At 49.2% G+C, this 27,887-nt stretch overlaps 1 protein-coding gene across 6 annotated transcripts; it reads right to left on the bottom strand.

The window, feature by feature from the left end:
- Positions 1–1,036: 1,036 nt before the first annotated feature.
- LOC135323531 (phospholipid transfer protein C2CD2L-like) lies at positions 1,037–27,682 on the bottom strand. Of its 6 annotated transcripts, none has more exons than XM_064504149.1 (14): positions 27,647–27,682; positions 17,451–17,546; positions 16,853–16,972; positions 14,839–14,949; positions 13,857–13,970; positions 13,013–13,127; positions 12,754–12,868; positions 12,209–12,273; positions 11,083–11,210; positions 10,396–10,567; positions 9,769–9,870; positions 9,038–9,171; positions 8,243–8,525; positions 1,037–6,787 (listed from the first exon to the last, which is right to left on the bottom strand). In XM_064504149.1, exons 2-14 carry the CDS (start codon positions 17,451–17,453, stop codon positions 6,567–6,569), a joined length of 1,683 nt encoding a protein of 560 aa, XP_064360219.1. In that variant the 5' UTR covers positions 17,454–17,546; positions 27,647–27,682; the 3' UTR covers positions 1,037–6,566. The 6 variants fall into 6 exon arrangements, with proteins under 6 accessions (XP_064360219.1, XP_064360217.1, XP_064360220.1 ...); XM_064504147.1 differs by lacking the exon at positions 27,647–27,682 and adding an exon at positions 27,465–27,495; XM_064504150.1 differs by lacking the exon at positions 27,647–27,682 and adding an exon at positions 26,319–26,340.
- Positions 27,683–27,887: the final 205 nt, after the last annotated feature.

The following is a 27,887-nucleotide window of genomic DNA, read 5'->3' as shown; positions in this document are numbered from 1 at the left end:
GTGTTACAATAACATAATACAACTGCTAAAATTGTTACTATATGGCACAGAATGTCAGTGAAAAACCTGTGCAACTCACAGCCCAACTGGCTCCTGTTCACGTTGCCTGATGTTAGGGCCAAGGCACTGAGCAGAGCAAGCCTTACCTTCCCCTTCGGCTTTCCAGAGATGGGATTTCTTCTGGGAGCAGGGTGGGGGAGTCAAACTAAACCGCCTAAGTCTGCTCTTTCAGGAGCTGTCCACCTTCTTGGCAAAATCACATTCGAGTCCATCATTTTTTCACCCCTGCAGGGGCACAGCTGAGAAACACAAACTCACTTACATTTACCATTGTCCTCATCTAGTTGATGTGTTACAGGACTTGTCCTGGAAACGTAATAGGGCCTCTACCATTTTGGCTCTAAAGCATGTTGATTTTCATCCAGGTTCAAACACGTTACTTGGTCCCTATATTGGAAATTATATACAAATTTGAAAGTTAATTTCCCATTCCCCCCCCCCCTTTTTGTCACTTTTACTGCTTTACCAGATCCTTAATTTCTTCTTTTTCCTGTTGTAATGTTTTTACCCATTTCCACTGATCTCCTTCAGGATCCTTAGGGTGTCATGCATTGGGACACCAGGCCATGGGCTGTCCAAACATAATATGCCACGGTTGTAAAACAGTATGTCATCTAACGCTACTCCCTAAATCTGCTAATATCAAGGGTAAATTTCAGGCCATTGCGTTGCATATTGTCCTATAATTTTATTAAGACTACTATTTAATAACGTGCTTCGTTCTGGAGGACCGGCGCAGGGTCATCCCGAAGGGGCGCATCGCCTCGCCCGGCGGCGAGAAGAAACTCGTCCACGCTGCGCGCTCGCCCCTGCTGCTGAGAGAAACGGGGCCGGGTGCCGATCTCCTCGCCGGCGTGAGTGCGACCCGGCCCCCTGCTCCCGGCCGCCGCCGCCCCCCCGGCCCGCAGCGCCGGGACTTCTAAAAAGCCGAAGCTTTCCTCGTTACACTCCAGCAGGTAGGAAGCGAGACTCGAGATCAGGTTTGCAACTTCCATGTAGTTTAATAAGTTAACAGGTTCGGCCATTACACAGCAATGGAATTCTTCTTAAACATTTACAAAGGTGCTGAATTTCATTCATTTAGTCTGTAATTAATTTTTTTTTTAGTTGTCATCTCTTAAATAGCTAAACAGTTCCTATTTTTTCCTCTAAACCATCTGGGATTAAAATAATCCCCCCAGAGAGAAGGCATCCAAGTACAAAAGAGCACGCACATGTGGGGCACTAACTCAGATTCAGCATGGATATTCGGTCCAGTACCTGTACAAACGAGGAAAGGTGTTGTAGAGCAGTCATGCCTGTAAAAGGAGCTGTGATATCACAAATACACAAAGACCTTTTCCAGAAGTTGGACCACCACTGAGATCATTATACTCATTGTGAACTAGGGGGAGGAAGGGGAGAACAGGACAAAAGACTCCAAAACACACAAACGCCACCCACCCAACATTCAAGTATTTTGAGAGCTGCCCAGAAATGATCTCTCTGTAGGATCAGCAAACAATGAACTGAGAGTAGTTGTCATAGGAAGCAATGTCACTAAAGATAGAAAGCAGAACAAAAACGTTTTAAGCGTACACATTGCCATACGGACACATTTCTAGTCTAGAAGCAGAGCATGCCCACTGCTCCTTTACATCAATCTGAAGTTTTCATTATGCTCCTCCCTGCGGCACTAGGTTTTCTGACCCGCTCTCTCCCTAACTAGTCTCCCCTCCCTCTCCTGCACTTCAGCTAACCTGTTTAAAAACCCAGCCTCAACTACATAAGCAGTGTGAGGGGTCTAGCAGATGCAAAAGTCGGATTTCCTTTTACAAGCCCACCTCTAGTAAGGTCTATTTGAATTTATTTCGTGGACACCACAGAAGCTATTAAGGCCACTCTCATTTTCAGTCACTTCCCACTGTGACCAGGACAGGTCTTCACAGAGCAGGCTCTATTTACAAGTGCATGCAAACACAAATGCATGTGCGCACTGTGCCTCCCTCTCCCTCCCCCCCGCAAATAAGTAGCCTTTGACCTTCCCCTCCAAATATCAGGCCTCAGTCACACATCCATCACACTAAAGCCTATAGTTCCCCTAAAACACTGAGCTCTTTGCAGTTCCCTTCATTCATGCACATGGTTTCTCTTGCCTCGGGAGGATATCCCTTGCAGACAGATGCCAAGGGCTTTTTCGCCAGAGAGATTCTTAAAAGCCTTACCAAAACATGAGAAGAGGGTACATCCAGACAGAAATATACTTACAAGCATACAGCTAGAGAAATCTATTTTCTTCAGGGAAGTAAAAATACACAGTACGGGTAAATTCTAGTAACTCTGTTCAGCCAAGACAGAAAATAAAAAGTTTACTTTGGCTTCATTGAACAGTCACCCTTTCAACTTGTGTAGCCAGCAGTGAAATGCAGCATTTGGAACACAGGCCCTCATAAGCAGGTTGAACTATTTCAGAAACCCCTCTGTGATCAAGCCCACCTCCCTGCCACTCCTCTTCCCCCACATATTTGATCAAGGACCAATCTCACGACGTGCAAGTATTGGGCCTACCCTGAGGCAGCCACATAGCACCCACGGTTCATTTCAGTCTAAAAGTTAGATGGCAGACTGCTCTGCACACCGGAGTTGCTTCAAGCCCTGTTGTTACGAAATGCCACAGACTCTGCAATGGCACCAAGATGAGGGTGTGAGTACACAGAAGTTAAATAGGGAACAGCAGATCTCAAACTTCGAAACAGAATTTCTTTTGTCCTAAAGCAAGAAGCACAAACAGAGATTAAACACATAAGAGATTTCTTTATGCACCAGTTTTAGGGGAGAAACAGCAGTTTTTGGAGGGCAAAGACTTACATGACCTTCCCTTTCCTTCTGAAAGGATCAGGTTAGAAGAATGATTTGGCATGCCAATAATGTCATACACACACACACACACACACTTACCATTCTTGGCTTCCCAAGAGATTCACACAGGCTCATGTGGCTAGGGCAAACAAAACCAGCCACCTACTACTTGGAGGATTAAAAAAAAAACGTGCATGAGAGAAAGGAAACTCTTAAGGGATACAAAGATAAAGGAACAGCACACGAAGCAGGAACATACCAGAACTAAAAAACACCAAGTGTACACAATTGAGCATTGTTCCCCCTACCCCTTGGTTCCTCAGTCACCCATTTACCCAGATACTCTGAAAAAGATTCTGCACTCGTGGGGAACATTCAGTAGATAAGAAGAGATTGCAAGATCAGTTCTATAATGCAGAAATTTGAGAAACAATCATATAGCACAACGCACATCTCCACTAGAACGCACAGACAGATGTGGGAATTAATGTTTGGGGCAGTGCTCTGTCTGAACTTGAGGACAACGCTTTCCTTTGCAAGCAATCTAACCAGATGCAAACTTTCAGGTTCAGTTTACTGCCCATGATAAAAAGCACTGCTCAAAATTCAAGGGGAAATATACACCAACCACTCCACATCTCGTGTTGCATTCATTCCATAGAGTACAGTGCAAGATATTTCCAGATGATTCTTCTGCCAGGTCAGAGCTCAAAATCAAAACAGCAATTCCACCGCAATTCATCTGCAGGAGTATCCCAGAGCCAACAAGCTGGGAACAAATTCAGTATGTGTTGTAAAGCCCACATATGTATTGCAGGAACTGCCTATCTAACACAGCTTCAAAGAGAACCTCAGTCTCCTGAGGTTGATGAAGAACTCTAGTTTTGGTTTTACTTCTAGGTTTCCTATTGCCTCCTTCCTCTCAGGCAGACCAAAGTGTTCTGATTACAACCTAAGTATGCATTTGTCAGACACAAAACTTGCTGACATTTTCCACATCAGGTTTATACCAAAGAGGACAATACTCACTATCCCTGGCAGCCCTTGTGATGTACTCAAATGCCATAGCTGAGTTTCAGATGTGCAGGTGTGAGCTCTGGATATTCACCACCAGCTGCTCCACACGCTGAGACAACTCACTCTGCTCACAGTTTAAAGAAAAAAACCCAAATCTTGAATTTGAATCATGAAAGGTCAAATGCTAAGCCCATAATTGGAGAGCTGCTGACTTCTCTTAAAGTTCCTGTCAATTCAAGCTAGCATTTCTAGGGCAAGGTTTCATGGCCATTCCGATAGCGATGCAGCACTGTCTAGGTTCAGTGCATTTCATTCAAAGCAACCTCAAAATCTAACAAAACGAAACAGAGAATTCAAGTAATGTGAGTGGCAGAGGCAGAGTCATAGCAGGGATAGTGCAAAAGGGAATGCCAAACTGGAACCAAACCCTGGAGCTCTGGGAACAAGGGTGCACCTGTGAATGACACTGCCACGCATGACACTGATCCAGAGAAGGAAGCCTGCTTCCAGACCGACAGCTGAGCTCCTAACAGCCTAGATGCAGACTGCCAATTTCCAACAGTGCTGCAGCAGGAACTGGCCAACTCCATCAAGAAAACTGATTTTCAGTGACTAGTAGTGAGCGCTCTGACATCTGTAGCAAAGAGAGCTGTGAGCAAAGCGACAAAGGCCTACCCACAGCAGTTTGCTGGCAAAAAAAGAAACAAGGGATAAAAAAAAAACATTAAAGAGGTTGGGAATGATAGAAAGACTTCTGGACCAAAAAAAATAGATGGAGAAGAGATTCCTGGTCAGCTAGCTGGACCAGTCTGTTTTATCATGCATGCCCAATCCAGTGGGAAATCAGAAGGAAAAACAGGAATGAGAGTCCTTTCATTTGGCACACATCAGTGCTTTCAATCCAAGCCCCAGGTGACTCAGGCCTTCCCTAATTCCAGACACCTTCAACATAGGCCCTGAAATTCCCACCTGTAAATCCTTTCACGGTGGCATGCCACCAAGCCCATTCCAGTCCTTCAATATGTCCCGTGATGGCGACACCAGTAAGCCAGGATTTGTCTTTCTGAATCACACAGTGCATTGTTTCACACACGATTTGAGAGAACTTGTAATTTTTAAATTGGTCACATCCTGCATGAGGACTAGCGACACTCCCCATCTTGGGAGCTACCGTAAGACAGCAGAGCTAGAGAATCCAGGGAGGCCTAGGTGAGCTCTTCACTGCGATTTTCTCCCTTCTGCTCTGTTCTATTAAGTCTACATCCTGCAGAAGAATGAGAGCTTCCATTCAAACCATTTGCTCCTACAAGATGCAAGCATTTTTCCCAAACACTGCTGTTACACTGATCCAAACAGGGCCTCAGGGGACATTCGGAACATGGGTGTTGTGGTGGAAAACCATGCATTTAAAATGGAAAAGCCTCCTCCAACACAAGCAGTTGATTTTCCTCTGTGCAGCTTTCCCTCAAGAAAACACACACCCTGCTTGAACACAGTGAATCAGATCCTCCAGACTAGTATCCGATGCAATCAAAAAAGGTTCCTTCTACTACAGGAAGCATTTCTGTCAGCAAAAACATGTAAACTCTTGACTCTTTCCACCACATGGCTTCAAGTTGCACAGCAAACTGCCCTTTCGCTAGCATCACCGCAGCCCTCATTATCAGTTTCCCAGCATGACGCTGGTTGTCAGTGCTAAAACTGCTGGAATGCAAGGCCAGGCACTCCACGAGACCAAAAGACAGCATCCACTTTCCCAGTGACTCACCAGTAACACTCCCTACCACCTCTTAAGGAAAAAAAGTCCACTCGTACAAGAAGACACACATGGAGGCACAGTCCCTTCCCCATTCCTGAATACAGGTACAGAGGAGACTGGCGTCAGAGGGTGGCAGCACTGACAGCAGTGACCAGATGTTCTTGCAAGGGCTTGGCCTTCTCTAGAATCTTGCCCAGTGGTCAAGACTTCCTTCTCCTCAGAGACTCCTTTCTTCATCAGAACAGAAGAGAAAGCAAGCACCTCTCGGCACTCTCTGAACCAGAGACCATTCCGACAGCAGAGCTGGGTGGAGAACCACGGCTCATTCTGCTGATAGCTCACAGCCCAGGAACACCTTGCCCCACACCACATCGCACCTCAGTCAGGTTACGGCCTTTGCACGCAGCAGAAGTACTGCAAACATTTAGACTGCCAGTGACTGCACCATTCTCTCCCACCAGAAGAGCCAAACAGGGCTGCATCCCGCACCTCTTGGAGAGGCAGCTATTCTGGTAGTCTCCCAAATTTTAACTCCGAGGCTGTCACATGAGGGGTCCCTTCTCTTTCCAGGAGGGGTCAGATGAAGCTGGATGGCTACGCATAGTCACTTCTGCAGCTCCGGGGACCCCTGTGCGGTTTAGCATGCCAGCTGGATTTCTCAGGAGAGCACAGTGGGTCACAACAGTCAGAGAAGGCCAAGCCAAGGCAGGCGAGCAGCCTAAGCCCTGGGTTCACCACGCCTTTGCTCCCCGAACACTGTAAAGCACTGGGGTGTCTTCCCTCAGCCAACACTGGAAGAAACTGGACTGTAGGTCACAGATACCGTGGAGTGGGAAGACAAGAGACGAGAAAAGGGTTTCTGTGCAATCTTTCTGACTGACTTCTCCCTCCTTCAGTTCTCACCTGTTGTTGTGCTGTCACTGGCTTTAGATTTGGATTTAGACTTGAAGGAGAAGCGCTTGATGAGGCGGCGGGAGAAGCTGCCAGCTTTCTTCCTGGTGGCAGAGCTGGTGCTGACGTTAGACAGGTCATCATGCGACTGGCTCAGGCCTGCTTCCTTCTGCTTGCTCCTTCTCCGGAAGATGAGCTTGGTACCGCTCCGAAGAAAGCTAACTGCAGAGACAGAAGAAGCAGAAGGAAAGCACAATGGTATCCTGCCCTGGCAAGTCTCGGTGTCAATATGCATTGTTTTTGGGCCACTCTCAAATGAGTGGTAATCAAAGACCTCACACACCTTGAGCAGTGAAAGCACACAGCAAGTCAGCGAGTCCCAGCTCCCAAACACAAGGCAAAGTGTGCATTCAGGACAGAACGCAATACCAGCAAGCTGTTTCACTGAACACATTGTCACATGTCCCCTGCCACTCTGAAACTCCTTTTCCAACAAGGTCCTCACTTCTGCAGAATTGCAGAGAATTGTAACAGAAAGGTAAGATTGCTGTGAATAAAAAAATGAGTGGGAATGTGTGGGTGTGGAGGCACCAGCCGGAACACACAGCATGGAAAAAGCCTCTCACACTGGCTTGTGTTAATGGCACCCAGATTAGCTAGTCACCAAGCCTCCAGCACAACGGCTGCAGTTTCACAAGCCACCCAGATCTGGAGACAAAAAACAGCGATGGCTCCTGATGAATCACAGAGGTGGGACGGGATGGAGACACTGTCAGCTCTAAAAGGGAACAAAAAGGCATATCCAAAACCTGCACGTGAAACAATGTTGCAACAGTATGTCCTACAGAGGGGCTTAATTTCTTCTTCTTCCCCCTGCCCACCAGGTCTCTCGGGAGTCTGGGCCGCACATCTTTTTGCCTGCTGATATGCGAACAAGGGACCGACACAGCTCAAATGGTACCAGGGCACAGACTCCAAAATGCTGAAGACTCTCCCATCCCCGTACTCTGAGAAATTGAGATTTTGAGGTTGCTTTTGTTTATGTAAGTTTGTAGCTAGCTGCAAATGTCATGGTCACAAGCAAAGAAATCCAAGGCATAAGGCCTGCCTAACTGACAGCCCCAGAAAGTCTAGAACAATAGCTCAATCAGGGCAGACCTGCTCTATTGCTAAAGGAGGGAGTTAATGGGGTCATCCTATGGCATTACAGGGCAGGGGTGCTAGCTACTTTGATATTAACAAAGGTGATAATGAAGAAAGAGGGAGGGCATCTAGGCCTGCACAATCTACTTTGTATGGCATCCCATTCTGTGCCACGTGCTGTAGACTTCTGGGGAGGAATCGTTATTTGCAGACATGAGTACACGTGCCTGATCTGTACACCCAGAGGCCAGAGAGTCAAAAATGCCTCTCGGCAAGCTGTAAAAGGTTCCCATCCAACAGAGCACAGAAATCTTGAGACCCTCAAGTAATTGGACACCCGCAAATAGAGACGTTTGGACCATTCCAAAGGGGAGAGCAAGAGAGAGATGGGCTCTTCTTGGGCTCTGGTGGAGGCCAGCCATCACTAAGCCAAAAGCTGGTAGCAAATCCACACTTTGGTGGGATACTCAGCCATCGTTTCATCCTCAAGCGCAACAGACTGATGTTAGTTACCATCCAATAGCACATCCTCACCTTTGTGATCTTTCAAGCTCCTGGTCTCCAGGGCTCCCGTGGAGCCAGTTTCAGACTCAACATCTTCCACTGACGGTCTCTCAGAGATGTCCGATCGCGTTGTCTCATCCAGCTCCTGACTGGCTCTTTGTCCTGACAGCGACGCTTCGAACAGCTGTGATGATTCGGTAGAATCATGCACTTGGTCAGCTGCATCTGCCGCTACAGGATCCCGGTATGCGGTGGCCTCCATGGATGCAGCATAACCCAGAGAAAGTGCCATTTCATCTTGGGCAATAGGTACCTGGAAGGGGTTAAAGGGCAAACAAAAAGGAAGACAGGGCCTAGAAGATAAAATTCATCCCTTCTCTTCCATCCATACCTACACACGGATTGTCCCGTTCAGCTCCTCAGTGCTAGAAAGCACTGAGACGCAGTCTCTGCTTTTTGTGCTGAAACATCCTGGAACGTATCAGTATTCCGCACCACCTCCCTCGCTCCCATAGGCAAGTCCCAGGATAACTCCTTAGATTCTCTACGAGGCTCCCAACCGGCTACAAGAGCAGCTTCCCTCTCTGCTGCTGCCCCTTGTGAACTGCCACTGGCAGCTGCACTGCAGACCGGCCAAGTACCTTTGACACCTGTTGGGAAGCAGCAACAAGCTGCAAGGAAGCAGCAGGATGATTCTGCTGAGCAAGTCTTCTGTGCTGGAGCATGCCCTCCCACACTGCTCCCTACGGGAAGGACTGCTTTCACAAACATACTCTTAGAAACAACCTCCCAGAATCGAGATGGAGTCCCCACACTACCAGTTACCTTGGAAACTCCTGAGATGATTAACGTGCTACGTTTTGTTGGGGTCTTCTTGGCAGGCTTGTTGTTTGTCTCAGTTAGCTGCCGGATCGCTGTCTCAGCCACCGGATCCAAGCCATTGGGCATATGGCTGTCCCCTGAGCACAAGGAGAATACAAACAGCATTCTTTAGCAGCGGCAAAAGGTCACTTGCTGACCACGATGCTTTTAATGGGCAACTACAAGTGCGTGACAGCAGAGAACAGTACTTATTAGACTTGTCTGAATAAACTGAAGGAAGGAAGCTCCACATAGCTCTCAGCTCTTCCAGGCACTTGAGAAGTTTGAGCTCCCACCAGGCATATCACCACTACCCACCCCCAACATAGACTTCCAAAGACTTCCCAGAGGCCAGGCAGCCTCTGTTGCAAACTGTCAGAACAGCCACAGCACTGTGCCCTGGAGACAATCAGTCACCCAAGCATAGGGCTAGTAGAGCTCTTTAGGTCCAGATGGCTTGAGGATGTTCTTGTCAAGCAAGGGAACATCCAGAGCCAGGGCCTGGAGAGCCATGGTGGAATCTAACTCCTCTCCCCATTCCACTCAAGCACTTGGACATTCTCTTCCACAGCAAATGCAGATGAGCTAAGTCACCCATACAGGGACATGGGTGATGTGCCTCACCAACCCTGTCTCCAAGAAAGGCTAAAGAACATCACTGCTCCAGTAAGACTCTCAAGCTTCCAAGCACTTACAGCTACCACTGGACAAGGCGCTGCGAGGACAGCTGCTCTCCAAAAGCACCGTTGTCTTCTTCTCAGTCACTTCCACCTTGGATGGTGACCTTGATGGTGAATCTTCGTGGTGAAGGAGAGACAGAGATACAAGATTAGCAGTAAGTAGACACGAAGCTTGGGCAAGTTCACCAACTTATGAAATGGAATTCACACGCCCTCGAGCACGCGCAGAGAGCCTGGAGTGGCTGACTCCATGTGGCACAACATCATGCAGAAGTTCTGCAGCAGCAGGTACAAAATTAGAGTCGGGGCCTCCTGCCACCAAATCACGTCACAGAGGCTCATCCCTTTCACATCTCTCCCTAAACATCGTGCTACACCAGTTCCCTCCTCTGGAGCCACATACAGTTCTCCAGCCAGCCACAAGAAAGGAAAGGAATAGCAATGATGGTCACATGCCAGCCCAGAAGCCAAAAGTGCTGCCCACCCATCCACTGTTCAAGATGCCAGTCAGCAGCAACCACATCATACAATGGCTAGGCGGTCTGGCTACCGCCTGAGTGAATAGCTTTGGGAATATCACAGCCAATTTTGTGCCCCCATAGCAGCCACCTGTACAAGATGCCTGTTCTAGGGCAGCCTTACCCAGCTTGCAGTCTGCCTTGGGCCGGGACTGAATTGTGGTGACAGTAGTCACGATGGTGCCATCGGGCATGATGGTCCGGTCCATTTCAACCTTCTTGGTGGGGGTGATGCTTGTACGCAGAGATGTGGCATGCTGAGCATTCAGAGATGCAGGACACTCCTGGTACAGCAGCTACAAAGAATAAACCATAAGTCAGATGAGGCTCTCCTCCTCCCAGTAGGAAAAGTAGGCAATATGGATGACAAAAGCTACTGCTCAATACTTTCGATACTCCCACAAGCCATCATGCACCTTGGTCTCCACCTAGTAAGCCTGCCCCTTCTGAATGTCTGAGATAGTCCGTCTCCTGTAGGCAGCAAAGACTCCAACTAGCACCTATATCAGAGCGGTGCAGACCCGGGCAGCGTGCTTAGCCAGGAAGATACTTAGACCCCTCGCACTATATCAGCCTTCCTCCCACCAGCGAGGTGAGGCACCAAGAAGCCATCCTCACTGTGGTGTCAGTTGAATGGAGGGATGCTCAGGAACTGCAAACAAGGTGCAAGGTGACACCCCTCCTCAGCCTGGGGATCTGCCAGTCCCCTACAGCATGCCCAGGCCTTAGCACGCTAGTCTCCAGTGAAGGACTAGCACCATAAATGATTCTGGGGCATGCATTTGCAGAGCTTATAAAGTCATAAGCTCACCTCCAACATAATAGTAGCTTCAGCTGCCAATGACTGCCCAGCTCCCGGAGCCAGCAAGCAGACCTGTCTTCCAGACGGTTGTTTGCCCAAAGAGTCAAGCAAAAGCGTAGCATGTGCCAGCAGCACATCTGTGAGACAAAAAGGGAAAACAAAACACGCTGCAGAACCTCAGCAACTTAGAGCTCTTCCAAACTCCCCCTGCTCTTGGGAAGTAGCTCTGTGGGCCAATAAAGCAGATCCCCAAGACTCCAGTAGCTCCCAGGTTCGGCAGGGGCCCCTCTGCTTTACTGATTCACAAATCAACTGAGTTAAAGAAGGTTTGGTTCTGTGGCTTTCTTCAAAAACAGATGCTACGGCTAGTCCCTAACTGAGTGCAAATGAACAGAATTACAAGCCCTCTGCAAAACAAGGGGAAAAATCCCTGTGTCCTTCTCTCCACTTCTGGGTGGAGAATTACAGGCTGTGGGAGCCTCCCAGGTACCAGAAAGATCAGTAAGAGCATGTGTATGGGAAAATGCGGAAGAATGTCAAGGAGACAGGTGACAGAAGCCAGCCAGACTGCTTCGTGGGAAAAGGAGCATCAACAGGGCACATTGACCCATAGTCACGTGGTTGAGCCTGTGCCAGTGTGGTGCTGCACCTGGGCTTTGAAACAAGAATAACGATGAGCTCAATATGCTTACGGCGCATGTGCATAGTACATAAAAACTTCATCTAGTGCCCCGCCCTCGCATTCCTCGCCATGGACCGACACTCAGTGGTGCCACGGACTCTCCTGCTTCATTATTGCCTCAATCGGGAAATCGCTGGGGAAGCTCAACTCAGAGGCAGAGGTAATAAATGCTCAGTATCAACCATAGTGTGCCTTGTGTTTGCGTATCTGTCTCTGCCAGGAGTCCAGAAGGTGCTCCCGTCTCACCCTTACAGCGTGCAACTACGAACAGACTCAAGAGTTATTTCACACAAGGGTCCATATAATGGAGTGGACATTATGGAGTATGAACATCCTTTCCAGAGTTCACAACACATCGCACCAAGACAGAAGACCCACAGACTCAAAGCACAAAGTCCCTTAGGCTCTTTGTCTTCCAGTAATAGAATCCCTTTTATGGCTGCCCATACTCACTCTCTCCTCTGCCATCGCTCCCCAGCACTCGTAGCTTCAGCTCTTTACTTCTAGGCCCCAACTCCCTGTTGAAACAGAAACAGACAGGCTGGTCTTGCAGAACTGCCACAGAGTAAACAACCCCATTGCATATTTTCTCTCCCTCAAACCCACGTGCCTTGGGCATGCTGCAGAGAAGAGAATTCAAGCTCATGTCCCATGCAGCACTGTGCAGACTGTCTAGGGAAGCTGGAAAAGGCTGTCTGGAAGGCTGTGAATGCCAGGCCTTCTCCCCCTGCCACTCCCCCACACTCCCGTAATCAGTGCTTCTGTCCATCCAGTCAAAACACAGCGTTCAGGAGAGCAAGGGACTAGATACGCGGGCTGAAGCTGATCAGCAGAACTGCCTGGCAGCCCAACACATGGGCAGCACAGATGCACACTGCCCTGAGGTGCAGACTTCACCTCTACACTGTCTGCATCAGTTACTGCACAGCAGGAATGACACGCAGAGGCTGTGCCAGCCTGCCTCTGCTGCCCCAGCCAGAAGGAGGGCTGCCACTTACAGAAAGAGCTCCTCGTTCCATTCCATCTCTGCTGCAGCACCAGCTTTCACCGGCTTTGTGCATTTCTGCTGCAGAGGGCTGTCTAGCTCCACCACACAGTGTATTTCCCCAACTCCTGCCACAGAAGAAGAGAGAGCACGTGTGCACTTCTCAACACAATGCACATCTTTTCCATTCAAACCCATCTAAAACTTCCACTTCTCTAACCTCACAATCTATGCACTTCCCACTGGAGATCTAGCAATGCCTTCATGCTTACCTGCCTTCCCTGTGCAGCCCAAGTTCAGCACTTGCAGATTCCGGAGCAACAGCTTAGACCCCAGAGGGGCTGCCACACTGGATGGGGGCTCTCGAGTCACCTTATCGCTGCATACCTGAGGAATGACGAGAGCAAGACCGATGCCTTATCGTTCACTCACCAGCAGACAGCAGCAAGACGCACAGCATTAGTCTCTGCATGGCCTAACTAGCTCCTCACACCAACGTACAGGAATACCCGAGGAGCTGTCAAGAGAAGCTGCAGGTTTCCAGAGCTGGTAGCCTGCAGCAGGCCCACTATTTTTTCAGATATTATAAAGCAGACAGGGAAAGAGAGAGTCAAGAATCAGCTCGCAGGCTGCTAGAAGGGGAGGTGAAGAAGACTAAACACTCAGTTCAGTAAAGACTGTACTGCTCAGGATCTATCCTGTGCTCACCTGCATTTGCTCCCTGACCTCTCAGTCCAAATTCCCTCCCTATCGCTCCTCTTCAACCAGTTTCTGGACTGTTCCATGATTGTAAATACTGCCCCGGAGCCCCAGTGTTCAGAGCAACAGAGAGACTGCTAAAACACAGATTTGTCTCAGGTAGTCTGGCTTCACCTCAAAGTGGCTGGCACCCAAGTCTCAGAAACAAGATACAAATACAACTGCTCTTCAGAGCAATTCTAATTCTTCCTGCTCCCTGGGTCACATACTCCATTCCTGTGACAGTGCAGGCAAGGATGTGGCTGCTGCCCATCCTTGGAGCAAGATTCAACCCTTGGGTTCCTGCCTAAGCCTCAGCCCTCAGAAACACGCCAGGGCACAGCGTTAAAGGCACAAGAAAGACAAGGAGAGCCTTACCGCAATGGCCCCTGCAGTGCAGGCCTTCAGATTCACCATCATGGCTGGCTGCGTGCTGACAATGGTATCCTCTATCAGATCCTTTATGGTGGACAGATCCACTCTTCCTTCATTCTTCTCTCCGTAAATCAAAAGGAAATGCAGCAAAGTGATAAAGAGGCAGACTCATTTTCTCCTTATACAGCTGGATTCTCCAGCTGCCTAAGCCACCAAGGCTCTGCACGGCCTCTCTCCCAGGGTCACACTCTTCCTGTATCATGCTATATTCTTTCTCCCCAGTGCTTAAAGCTTCTGTGTAAGAGCTTCAAGCAAACATAAGCTGCCTAAATAAGATAAATTAAAACTTTACATCTGTAGTCTATCCCACTGCAAGTTTTGACAATACAGCCTTTACAGTTTGTCACATCCTCACAACTTTGTGAGATGCCACTGCTGCACTTTCAGGATAGCAACCAGATTCCTACATCTACTCTGAATAAGGCAGCAAGGGTGCCAATAAAAACACCCATTTGGATCAGAGGGCCTGAACTGAACATGCTATGGAAGCACAAGCACATCTGTGTTTAGTTTGTTAAACCACTAATACCCATGGGCTCTGCACACAGTAATTTTGCAAAAGAAAAAAAAAGAAAGGAAAAAAAATGAAAAAAAAAGCAGCTCGTCTTTGCAACTCTGGCAACAATAGTGGGAGCACCTACGTAGACAGAAAGCATTTTTTGCTATGCATACTCCCATTCAGATGTTACGTGAAACTCAGACAACCGGCACTGGTACTGCCTTGGCTCTCTTGAGGCTGCGCTGTTTTGGTACAACTGAGCTAGCACCGATTCCAAGGTGAAAGAATCCCTTTCCTTGCCCACAAGGGCTGCAACAGTGAGCTGCCAATCTTTCCCTTCTGCAGTGGCCTTCTTCCTGGCTCAGTGCTGTTTCTGCCCCTCCTGACCTTCCTCTATTTGAGTCTGGCCTCCCATCATTTGCTCACCTCATGAGGCTGAAGTCTCGGAAGAACAGAGAGATTCAGGTCTGGTCTGTCCTTGAATGTCCACGACACCAGGAGACCCTCATTCTGTATCTCCTGCAAGTGGATCTCCACCTGGGCCAGAACAAATATACACTGTCAGGAACACCCTCTACTTTCAGTAAATCCTTTTCTCCCCTGCTTCAAATTCAACAACTAAAAGGGCCCCACAAAAGTGTGACAGTAAGAGACAGAAAGCAAGAACACAAGTAGTCTTGGTGCTATGGGAAGAACCAGCTGCAAAAGCCTCACAGCTCCACAGCAAGACCTGACCTCTTCACTGCCATTGGATGCACAGGGACCATCAGAGAGAAGAAAGAAAATGTTATTTCTTTGGCTGAGGGAAAAGCCTGCAGGACGCTGAAAAAGAAGAAGTTGGGTACTATCGTAGACCATTTGCTGAGCAAGATCCATCAACCACTGCCAAATCTGAGCGCACTTCTAAGTTAGTCATACTTCTCTAGGAAAACATTTTCGCACTGAAAACTCATCCAGGTCACCAAGTAGCTTGCAACAACATACCAAGTTCGATTCCATCCTGCGGTTTAAGTGAAAAATTCCATATCCATACACCTGAAAGGTATCATTAACACAACAGCCAGAAATAGAATCACACAGAAAGAACTCCTGCCCCAGTATCTGTAGTAATGACAACAGGGTGAAATTTAGTATCGTTCAGAGAAATCAAAAGATTAACAACTAGAACATTTACCATGAACATAGAAGCTCCTGAGTTTAAAGTGACAGATTTGGGACATGGTAGCCAGATAGGTTACCAAGCGGAGGGGCATGAAAAAAGACAAGATGCATTTGGGAATGGAATACTTGAAGTATTCAGCCCAAGAGGCATACAGAAACATTGTCAACATTTAAAAGGCAGCATAAAGACCTCAATCAGAATACCGTATGCAATTCTCTACAAGAAAGATCAAATCAAAACTTCAGCAGGTGCACACAAGGAGATCTAGAAGATTCCAGTGAATAGAGGAGCAATCTAGAAGATGTTTCAAAAACCACCTGGCTTCTACAGACCAAACAAAGATGAGCAGGGACTGCAATTGCGAGCTATAAATACATCAGCAGCGGACGAGATAAACACCAGGGAGAGAGAGGAGCTTTTTAAATAAATGTGGAACATATGCACAAGAACAAAACAGCATGAGCTGACAAATGTAGGCTGAAAATTTTAATAAAGCTTCTAACTATGAGTGCAGACAGATCCTAGGAAAACTTTCCAATTGTAATATCTGCAAAAACATGGGATTGGCCTTAACTACTCCAGAGGTTACTTCTAATCCTGCTGCCTCTTCGTAGCATACAGAGCAAGCAGTCTCCAAGCAAGATACCATCTCCAGCATCAAGCCCTTCTCCCTGAGGGGGAAATGAAACTCTGGAGGAGCAAGTCCAGCTGGACAGCAACTATGGAGTTACCGCCTAATGCAATTTCACAAAGTTTGTTTTCTGGAAAAAGCATTTCCAATATCCAACGAAAAGAAAAAAAAATGGAATGACACTCCTGAGAAAGTGCTTAGGAGAACACTGACAAGCAGACGGTTCCTCACTGTGAATTTCTTTTTCACTTTGACAACAATACAAAATGGTATTTGTAAATACACACAGGATCAATCTCTCCCTATCCACTGCACTGCAAGAGGTGTTGAACCGCACGCACCCTCTGCTTCTTAAACGGCTGCTTAAAAACACAGTATAGAACATTGCTATGCCTCAAATCTCTCTAGTCCTGGATTTTGTTATGCCTACATTATGCAGGCAAAATCTGCAGGACAAGACTCAGAAAACATAACTCAGTACACAGATCAGGAATTTTGCCACACTGCTGAATACTAGTGATGGAACGATTCTCATTCTGGCACAATGGGGCCTTTATTTGCACTAAGTCCAGTCTTCCTCCCTCAGTCAGCGTAGGACCAGGTGAAAGAACAAGTTCAGCGACAAACTTTTTACAACTGTTTGTTACCTGAGCCTGCAGCAGAGCCAAGGTGACATGATAGGTATCCACAGAAACAGCAGCTGGCGACTGCTGAGTAACAGAGACAGGGAATTTCACAGCTTCAGCTGACAGATTGCAGTGTAGCACCTAAAGAGAAGAGATGGGTTTATACCCTGGGTGAGAGGCAGATGTGTGATGGCAAAGCCTGTAAAAGCAATAGGTTGACCCACTGCGGCAAGAAAGGAATGCCAGGCTTAACAGCCAGCCCCTTCTGCACTGAGAATCTGCCATTTCCAAACCCCGTAAGTGAGGCAGTAAAGATGTACTAGTGATGGAAGATCCTTTCTCCTCTCCACTGAAGGACCCTGACATTCAGGCCCAGCACCACACACCTCAGCTCCATGAGCACGTCCCCCTCGCTGTGCTTTCCCAGAGCTCACCCGTTCACAGCCCAGCACCACCCTAGAGCCTTAATCTCACAGGTCTGTTGACAGGCCTCTGAACTGAACCACAGCCTGTGCCAAAACCTCCCCCAGGTCCATCATCACCATCACACAGGCCTTGGCAATCTCTGCGGAATCCACAAAGAAACCCCACACCGCACAAGAGAATGGCAGAGCCTTACCATGCTGTGGTCTGACTGGCCCTTGCATGTCACGTGGCTGAGGTTTGCTGCTGGTGGTAGCTGAGGACCCTCTTCAAACGTGATCTGCACCGAGCTCTATGGAAAGAGAACTCCGTTAGTCCCCAGTGGTCAGGGTATCCCCGCCAGTTTCAAAGAGGACGAGCGACTCCAGCAAGGGGCTCCAGAGACATTCTGGTGAACTTCCATGAATCCCACTAGTACACAGAACTGCCCACACCGCAGTTCTACCCAGCTGAGCTTGTCCAGGCGGAGAAAGGAAACAAGGTCTGCTTAGACTCATGAACGCTGTTATTCGTTTCAGATAGGTGACCCCAAGTTAGAACGGAAAGTGATTCTGGGTAGCAGTCAACTCTCTAAGGCAGGTGCTTCAACTCCTCATCATAGAAGCTTTGCCGTTTCTTTTCTGTCTTCTGTGCTCTGTTTGACCAATCCTGCCCCAACTAAAAAAAAAGAACCAGCCCCCCCACCCCAAACCAAAAAACAGCAACAAAAAATCCTTATCAGATGACACGTCAGCTCACGTGCTTGGCTTGTTGCCTTTCCCCATGTTCTCCTGATTTATTAGATTACAAGCTCCACTGTCCCCCTTCTTTGTTTGTGGATTTCCCAACGTAACAGGACCAGTTCTCCCCACAGGAGCCTTCTCATAAAATACAAGGCCAAGGCAAAGAGCTGAGAGCATCCCTGCAAGAGACCTAGCCCTCAAAGATTCCCTTTGTTCACAAGGAGCACAGAGAGGTAGAGACGCTCTTTCCTTCAGCAGGCAATCTGAGCACAAGGACCTGACAGTTTTGCCACGCTGCTTGTGTTTTAGGGCCAGGGTCACTGAGGGGCGGAGAGAGGCGTGGGAAACTGCACTCCCTTTTCTCATGTGAACGAAACTGTGTGCTACCACCTACGTGCAACAGGCAGACCCAAATGACGGGCAGAATGGGAGTGGAAGGAGTTCTCAGATACTAATCCGGTAGGCATACGTACTATGACCAAAAGAGCTACTCGCCCACCGAGAAACAAGCCCAGGCACAGGCCCTCATCACAACACAGACACGAGGCAGCTCTCCAGCGAGCAAGCTTCCAAACTGAAAGAATCAAGGAGAATCGATGCCAGCCGAAGACCTTTCACACAACTGGGCCGCAGCTCTTCAGCCCGCAGTCTGGATCACCTCCCTACGCCCAGCAGTGAAGAAAGGGCAAGGACAGCAGAAACTTACACTCCCTCACTATAGCTGCCTCCCCCAGCCTTCACATACGCCCAAAGTCCCCTGGAACTGACCTGTGCTGGCCTGGGCATCTTCTCATTTCATACTAGCAATGCTAGCTGTTTCTTCTCCTTGCAAACCTCCTTCACTCGATCTGCGTGTTCACCCACCTAGATCAGTCCAAAGTATCAAAAGGCCCACCTCAAAGCTGAACATTCAGTACTGCTGAAAAGCGTCGGTCTGACAGCTTGAGCACAGTGCCTTCCATTTATTCAACACAGAGCAGGTCTGGTGCTGGCAGAAATGGGAGGACCGCAGACAGCCTGGTCTCCGTGGCTCTCTAGATCCCAGTGCTCTGCTAAGGCCACCAATGAGGGTGCACAACTCATCATCACAGACAACTGCTGTGATTACAGCCAGCAGTCCAGACAACTGAAATGAAGGATTCCAGTCCCTATCTTGAGGAAATTCAGACATCGGCACCAAGGCTTGAGACAGTCCCCTGCCGTCAAAGAGTATCCACCAGGAATGCCACTTGTGACAGAACTCTGAGCAAGGACCCTTTCCGCAGGAATTTTCACTACAGCTTCAACTACCTTATTATTATATGGAGACACAAACTGACATCAAAGTACACGAGTGATTGAAACACTGCAGCACACCACCAATGCTTATCTCAGGATAGGTGTAGTGGACTACGCAGTCGTTACTCAGAGGTTAAAAAAAAAAACCCTCCTTCCTCCAGAATACGTACCAAGTCAGTTGCAAAGCTGCACACTTCATGTCCTGCTTCGAGCATCTGAAAACCACAGATCAACCCTCCCATGGCCAGCTAGTGCTTCAGCAGTAAAAATTGTAGAGATTCATTGCGTGAATCAGCAGTTCACCATTATTTGGACACTACACACAACACTGCTAATCCCATGTCCTAACAGGAGCACTGAAGAATTAGAGTGGATTAAGAGAAGAACGAAACAACAGGAAGGATGTGAAGTAACTCGCAGGAAGAACGGCTGAGAAGATTAGATCACAACGCAAAACATTATTTTGTTTCCATGGAGGGTCTCAAAACCACATAGTAAGTAGAAGCCAGAGAGGAAAAATTCTGTAACCTTCACCACTAACTTTCAAACACTTTGCAGTTACCAACTATGTTTGCGCAATAATCTCTATCTTACTGGTGAGCATCTTTGCCTAGAACCATACTTCGAGACAGTCACTTACTGGAGGTGCTCCACTCCTGTCATCTAGACTCCAATTTTCAAGATGATTCATCATTCTTATGTCCAGAGGAGATATTAAAGAAAAATCTCAGCCCAATGACTCAAGTATATAATTATAAGCAGCGAGTTGTCTCAGTTGCCCTGTTCTTCCTAATACATCACAGTCTCATTGAACTGGAAAGGACTGGCCAACTTCAAAAGACCACATTACTCAGCCAACTTAGAATAAACTACAGGTACAAAGTAGTATTAATCTATGCATGCCTCAAGACAGAGAGAAAACAAAGTGGAGGAAAAAAAAAAACAAGAGGAGGGTAGCTTGTGCTTGAGAGGTAATTCGATTCATTTAAGTCTTTGACCTACTTTGAGGCAAGTAATTCAAAATCCAAAAAAGGAAATATGAAAGATCGGCTGCTAACATTTAAACGCCTAAGGAAAAAAAAAAAAAAACCTCTTTGGCTAAAGCCGATCTCTTGAGTACCAGGGTTACAAACGATACGTGGCTGTGAAGCAGACTGCCCTTCATCTGCCCACCAACGGTTTCCTCGGATTGCTCTTCCAGAATCCACTCAAGTCCAGATGCTGGTGCACTCTGACTACAAACATGCTCTTATAAAGTTACTACGTGTGCTACGTTCTCACATCCACTGCGATTTGGAAGCACGAGGAAATACAGGCAAACTAGACCTGAATGAGACTAGGACTTTTCGGTTTCTTAATTCACAAAGCTGAAAGAAGCCATGCAGAAAGAGCGAAACTACAGAAGAAAACAGACTATGAAGATGGAAGGAAGGAAGCAGCATTCATCCAGGACTAGAATTCAGGAACATTATCTTCCCTCCACTACCCTTTTTTGGCAAAACATGAGACTTTTGCCCCAGTTTCTGCTTCTTCCTGTCCCCTTCCTGGGACTACACGCAAGGGAGAATGAGACAGCAAGCACAGAGGATGCAAAACATCTGAAAACGCTGAAGAATTCAAAACCATAAAACAACTTAGAGCATGGCAGTTCTCCGGCATGTAAGGATAGCTACTGAACAGGAAAAATGAAGAGAGGAATCTATAGCTCTTCCCCAGCCATACCAACAAGCCTGTGGAAGCAGACTTATAAACCCAAGGGCCAAGACCCTCTGCTCTTCTTCTTTCACACTGAAACCTTGAAATACTTATGACCATCCACTCCACCACAATAATTCCACTACTAAATCCAGCCTTGCAGAGCTGCATTTCCTTGTGGCTTTTCCTCAGCCGACAAAAAAAATGTGACAGCAGAAGGAGCTAAAAATAAGTCTACCTGGAGGGAAATGAGATCGCTTGCTTCTAGAGTAAATCTATCTCCGAGTCCTCTTGGGATCTAGAAAGGAGAGCACGGACGAAGCTGGACTGGGAACTGGGAAGGAGTTGCTGTCAACTGCAAAGAGCAGTATCCAGCCCTATCTCCTTTCCCTCTACCAGGGGCAGAAAGGCACAGATGGGGTGGCAGGGGAAGCTTCTTACCACAAGGTTAGGATATTTTCAATGACAGATAATTACTTTGAGCCACAAAAGAAAGAGCTGGCTTTGTGGATACACCACCAGCAGACTCTGCATGCCTCAGTTTCCGAGCGATAGATCAACTAAGCACATCCTGACATTCAGAGTTTTCCCGCAGTGAAAGGGTCCCTTTTCTTTTCAGGCTGTTGATCTCAGCATCAACAACGAATCTGGCTATTTGCACAACTCGGGGGAGGCTGAAGGGAGGCAGGGAGGGAGGAAAGGAAGCGAAAGCAAGAGCTTTATCAGCTGACATGTTACACACCAGGTCAGGCTTCCCATATCTTCCCATACCCAGCGTAATTATCGAGGGCATAATTTTACAGCATGTAATCTAGTCTTGTTTAGATCCAGCCAAAAGACTCAATTCCAACAGCTGGCAACGGGTAGTCCTACACTGACATTATATAGCACCATGTCCCCGTTCTTCGTGTACCTCACCTTGTAAGATCAAGGACACTGCCCAGTTGGTACTCGCTAGGCTACTGCTCACAAGCAGGTGACCCCGTACTCTGGACTCTTCCCACGCTTGGTATATTTAAAGGACCATTTTCTAGCTTTCCTAGAGTTTGATGAAGGCTACTGAACTAGCACAAAGTAATCAGTACATGAAATGGGACAAGAACACAACAACAAGGCCCGTCAGATTTTTTTTTTTTTTAATTAAAACTTCTTCCCCTCTTTTTAAAGGGGCACATTACCATTTTCTCTGTAGTCAACCATCAAACACAAGCAATCAACACCAATAAACAACATTAAGAGACAGAAAGAATCACCAGAGAAGGACCATCCTAATTCACAAAAACAGGTGGTATACGCTTGCTTTGATACCCCATGTCTAGCAGATTAAATGCATCTTTGTGAAAAGCCCCATTTTCCCCACAAACTTCTTGGGAGCAAAGCACTTGACCTCTTGAAAACCAGACAGAGGAGAAACTTACCCAGAAACCAAGGAATAGCTCTGAATACTCTGTCCTTTGACGCCACCAAAAACTGGACAGGAATATAAACAGGCATTCCCATTTTCTGATGCTAGCCAAATAGATCTAAGGCAGAGAAGAGAGGTCAGAAGCCACTGCATTCCTCTGTTGAAAAGCACAATTTCACTTGCCACAAATAATAACAAATGAGAAACTATGTCAACCTTTCCCAAGACAGGCACAACATGCAAGCATGTTTGGAAAAAAAGAATGTTGATAAAGAGGAAAAAAACTAATTATTTAATATCAAAAAGAACTAATACTCTTTTGTTTCTACAGCTTGTGGACATCAGCATTTACAGGAGAGATCAAAAAAAGAAAGAAAGAAAGAAAGAAAGAGAAATGTCAGTAAGATGACATCAACTGCTACAGCCACTTTTCTAACAAAGAAAGCCTAGAAATTCCTGCAGGAGTTTGCTCAGAAGAGGCCCAATAAAATTTCACGCACGTTCATAGATTTCAAAGCAATCAAACAGACGGCAGTTTTCAGCCAAAAGCAAGTGTAACTCTCACTTTTAAGTAACTGGATGAGGATTTTTTCTCACAGTCCCCGTCGCTTCTCTTGCCTAAGTTCGGCTTTGTGCTCTCCTGAGCCCTCCGTTCAGGGCGCAAGGGCAGCTACCCTCCTCTCCCCTCTTCCTTGAGATTATGGGTGTCCATAGCAACACCCTCCATAAACTCAAGTAAAATATATGCCAGCTCCAGAGGCACCTGTGCCCCCCCCCCCAAAGTTTTTACAAGTAAAACCATTCCATGCTCCTCGTTTTTATTCAGAAGCTCTGGACCAAACAGAGCAGGGCATCAGAAATGCCCTTTTACCACCACCATCAACCTTTTCTACTCAACCAGTCTGTTCTCTAAATCGATACCAGATCGTCTAGTAACTGCACAACACATACTATGACTACCAGCAAGGTACAAATTGAAAAACAATAAGTTATTTAAAGCAACTATCAGGTGGAAAGACTTACAACACTTCCACAAAGTTTCAAGCGATTCCTCAACCTTGCACAAATTTGGCCCAGTCGGTCAAACTAACAAGGCAAAGGAGGGGACGAGAGAGAAGTCGTGCTGTGGAGAGGAGAGAACTTCTGGTGGGAAGGTGAATGCCTGAATGCAATGGAACAAAGAAAAAGTCACCTTGGGTTTCTTCATCATAAGAGAAAGATAAAAACTAGCTGGGGAGTGTCAGTGAGGTGGGTCCAATGAACCAACTCTGTCAAAACCAGCAGTAATAAGCAACACCCAGCTTTATAAGTGGGGTCACTGGCACACCTCAAAATAGTTAGACACAACATACATGAGACAAGTATTAAGAAAGCTAACATTTGCAAAAGATCTTTTCCCAGATCCATCCACAACAGGCAAAACACATAACTGAGCAGGTAAAAACATCACACAGGTAATAGGAGGGCAAAATCCTACACAGAAAGCCCATCTGAATTCATATCTGCACAACACTTTCAGTGGCAGTTTCTACATATTTCTTATGACAACAAAACTTGCTTTGAAGCAACTTGCTTCAAAGCGCTTTGAAACACACTGTTGTTCCAAATAGTAACGCTCAACCACGTCCCCTAGCAGAAATGATGGACAACGAAGTCTCCCAGAAAACCCATCCTCTCCACACAGCAACATACCGGGTACCAGGACCAGATAGCACTGTGTCTGAGTTACTTTAGGAAAACATAACAGTCTATACTCTAAAGATACATTTGCATTTCTTGAGTGACTTTGCACATCCTTTCAAAAAGAGCAACAGACAATATTGTTGAAAGTCCTTTGCCCTGTAACGCTTGACAGCATTAAAGAGTTAAGTCACACCCCATGTTTTCTTTCTGCTTTTCTCTGAGGCTGGAAAAGGAATTCAAGTGTGGCTCATTACTAGCAAATTTCCCACTCTGTTAGTTTTTCACCGCTTAATGCGAGGAGGTAACTATCAACTGAAAAGAATCGCAGGGAACGTCCACTCTCTGCGCTGCAGAGTTCTGCTACGACTAAGGACTTCAGAACTTAACGAACACCAGGAGCCACACAATTAAGATTTGTTCTGTCTCGTGCAGCTACTTTAAAAGACACCTGGTTAGCAAGGCTCACTAACACTTCTGCTCTATCTCTACTTTAAGCAAGAAAAAAACAGGCCAAGACAGAATCACCCTACGCTTGCTGGTGAGGTTAAACCCTACTTCAGTCAAACTGTAAAGAAAAGTCTTTTAAGTTTTGTAGCCTTTATTCAACAGCTTGTATTGCACGGATGTAACTTAAACTGTACTGCCTTAGGGGAAAAAAATCCATTTCTTCACAATGCAGACATGCTCTGTACCGAAATACGATCCTGGGACAATGACTTTGCTTTCTTCAGCTTTATGAACAGCCTAAGAAATTAATTCTCCTTTTGAACACTGCTTTGTGCAAGTAAAAAGGACTTCTCTGAAAGAGACAACAGTACAGCTCAGGCGAGACATAACAAGACAAGTGTTTCTTCCTGTGTTGCACAGGATTCGACAGCTCCGGTGTCACAACTAACTCGCCTTCCTCAACGGTCCGTCTCCCTCATTTCATCCCAGCGAGTTATCACGGGGGGGTCACGCTCAGGCAAAGGAAAACGCAGAGGAATGAGCTACTACACGCCGTGTGCTGGAAAAACTAGCGTTTAAACATCCACAAAGGAGACAAACTCATGGCATTACCGATGAGGTTAGACTTTACGAGACATACCGCGTCGATACAATTAACAACAACGAGGGGGACAGCGGAAGAGCAAACGCTTCTCCTTCCTCCCCTCTTCCAGCAATCCCCGGTACTTTTCACGTTCTCGTGCTGCACTTTTTTCCCTGCCTGTCGTTCAGGATTTAACTCATTTTGGCAAAATGAGATTTTCCATCCCATGTCAGCATGAGCACGATTTAACACGACATTCCTCGCGAGTTTAAGCTCTTTCCGTTACAGCACAGCAGCCTCACCGGACCTTCCGGAGCTCTCGGTTTTCCCACGTACCTGATCGGAAAGGAAAGGGCCATCTCTCGATTCGCCCGCCCAAAGGAAGCAGCCTGGCGCAAACGGCAGACCCTGGTTCTCGCGGGCGAGAGCCCTCACCCTCGCAGGCCGCGCGCGCTGCTGTGTCACCGATCACGTCCTTACGAAACCGGTAAGGTGCAGTCGTCTCACCGAAGCCCGACGCTAAACGCGTCAATGCGACAGTAACACCGGGAGACTGAGGGCAGGGGACACCGGAAAACCCGCAGGAGGTTGCTGCGGGAACCCGGAGGCAGCTCCGCCGGCCGGGCCCGAGCCGCCTCCAGCCCACGCGCTGCTGACCGCGCACCCCCCCGCGCCGCCGCTGCCGCTGCGCCCCGCCCGCGGCCCCGGCCCCCCGCGCACAAAGGCCGCGCCCGGCGAGCCGCCCCCCCCCCCCCCCCCCGCGGCCCCGGCCTACCCCGTGCCGGCGGGCCTGGCCGTTGAGGGCGCGCACCCAGGCCCGCTGCCACTGCTCCCGCAGCGAGCGCAGCGCGAGCAGCGCGGCGAGCAGCGCCCGGGCCCCGGCCTCCTCCGCCGCCGCCGCCCGCGGGGCCGCCGCCCGCCAGAGCTGCAGCAGCCAGGCCGCGACGGTGAGCAGCGAGGCGGCGAAGAGCAGCACCAGCGCGGCCCAGCCCGGGTCCGGCCCCATGGCGCCGCGCCTCACGGCGGCCCGGCTCGCATGGCGGGCGGCCGCCGCGGGCCCAGCGCTGCGGAGCCGGAGCCGGCGCCGGCGCCGGCCCCGCCGCCCCCGCCCCCGGCCCCCGCCCCCCGCGAGGGGCGGAGGCCGCCGCGCCGCGCCGCCCGCCCTCCTCGCGGCCCCGGCACCGCAGCGGCCGCCACGGCGCCCCCGGACGCTCGGCTCCCCGCGGCCCTGGGCCTCGGCCCGCGCCTCACCCCCGCGGCCCTGCTCGCCTTCCCCTCCGTGCGGCGCGCCCCGTGCCGCCAGCCGCCTGCTCGTCTCCGCACGCGCCCCGAGCCTCCTCTCCTGGCTGCCTGAAACAGCAACGCAGACACGGCCCGGGCGACACGCTCCCCGAGCGTTCCTCCAGCTCTGACTAAAAACACTGTCCCTCCAGTTCGTGCTGCTTTTCCGATGCAGCAACGGGCATGCTCACCCCGGGCACGCAGTCCGTTACAGAGCCGGCGGCCATTCGCTTGCCTGCTTCTGGCTTAGGTGACCCTCGCTGCGGAGGGCAGGTAAAATGAACAGTCACCTTCCAAAACACCAGCTGCGAGACAGCAACTAGAGCTGCGGGGGGTCTTTGCCCAACCATTCTGCCTCTGCGCGGCACTTGCCCCCCTCGGAGCAACACGTGCCTGCCTCAAAGTTTATTTCAGCCTCCACTAAAGCGTGCAAACTCCTTTTTACAGAAGTTCAGGAGGCAGTACACCTGCAAAGGCTTCCCTCAACACAGCTGCAGCTCTGTTATCAGCACAGAAAAAGCCATCGGAACCATCCCGGGTCACCCCACCCCACCAGAACACACACGGGACAAAAGGCGGCGATTCTCGCCACTGCTGCCCCTTCTGCTGTGTTTTGCCCTCTCGTGACTAACATCGGATATTCCACCGCAACGCCAAAGAACAGAAATTGCAACTATCCTGTCTTTCCTGCAGAAATGGTTACTCGAAGACCAGAGACTTGTTACAGGTTTCCTGTCCTGGTGCGTGAAGACCAGTGCCACATTTTATTTATTTTTCAACGAGCGAGGAACTGTGGGGGGCAATAAAACCGCGAGCCCCTCCCCCGTTCACTCTTACGCAGCGAGCCAGGGCTCCCCAGGCAACCCGAGCAACCACCAGTCCACCAGCAAGCGCGCAGCCGAGCACGGCGGAGACAGGGCGGCCCAGAAGTCACCCGCAGCTGCCACCACCAACGCCGCATCCGCGGCCTCGGCAAAACGCGTTTCTGGTGATCCCAAAGGCTGCGGGGGGGGGGGGGGGGGGGGAGGAGGTTCTGGTGCTGCTGAGGGCCGCTGCCTCCGCCGTCCCCACTGTCTGCCACGAGCTCTTCCGCCCGCACCGCCGTCTGGCCGTTACCTTCGAGGCCACCCGCCACCACGAGGGCCCTTCCCAGCACCGCCGCCCGCCGGGACCGCGCACCGACTCCCCATGCCTCGCCGCCACGCAGCGGGCCCTGCCTGGGCCGCCCCCGCCCGCAGCTCCGCCACCCCGCCGCGCTCCCGGTGGCCCAGCACCCGCGGCCGGAGGAAATTACGTACCTGGCGACGAGCAGGAGGTGACGCGAGGCTCGGCAGGCGCCGCGGCGGCCATGGCGGTTGCGGGCACTGCGGCCCGGAACGGAGCTCGTTGCTGGGCCGCCCGCGGCTGGAACAGGGACTGCCTGCCGCGCAGGGCGCTTTGTTTTGCAGAGGCGCGCGAGGGCCAGCGGAGGCTCCGGCGCGGGGCACAGACGCTTACGTGCACCCTCAGCACAACCGAAAGCGCCAGCGGGCCCGGCCC

This window comes from Dromaius novaehollandiae, unplaced genomic scaffold (assembly GCF_036370855.1).
Source record: "Dromaius novaehollandiae isolate bDroNov1 unplaced genomic scaffold, bDroNov1.hap1 HAP1_SCAFFOLD_84, whole genome shotgun sequence".
Lineage (NCBI taxonomy): Eukaryota > Metazoa > Chordata > Aves > Casuariiformes > Dromaiidae > Dromaius > Dromaius novaehollandiae.
Note: the sequence above shows the minus strand (reverse complement) of the source record. Positions and strands in the feature narration are given on the sequence as shown.

Bases quoted from the DNA above. Each gene is read 5' to 3' on its own strand.
- LOC135323531 (XM_064504145.1), bottom strand. From the start codon at position 26,073: ATGGGGCCGGACCCGGGCTGGGCCGCGCTGGTGCTGCTCTTCGCCGCC. The intron at 13,971-14,838 runs GTGAGCAAATGA...TACGGAGAGAAG, and splicing joins CGAGACTTCAGCCTCATGAG to AATGAAGGAAGAGTGGATCT. The intron at 13,128-13,856 runs GTAAGGCTCTCC...GTCATTCCTCAG, and splicing joins GCACTGCAGGGGCCATTGCG to GTATGCAGCGATAAGGTGAC.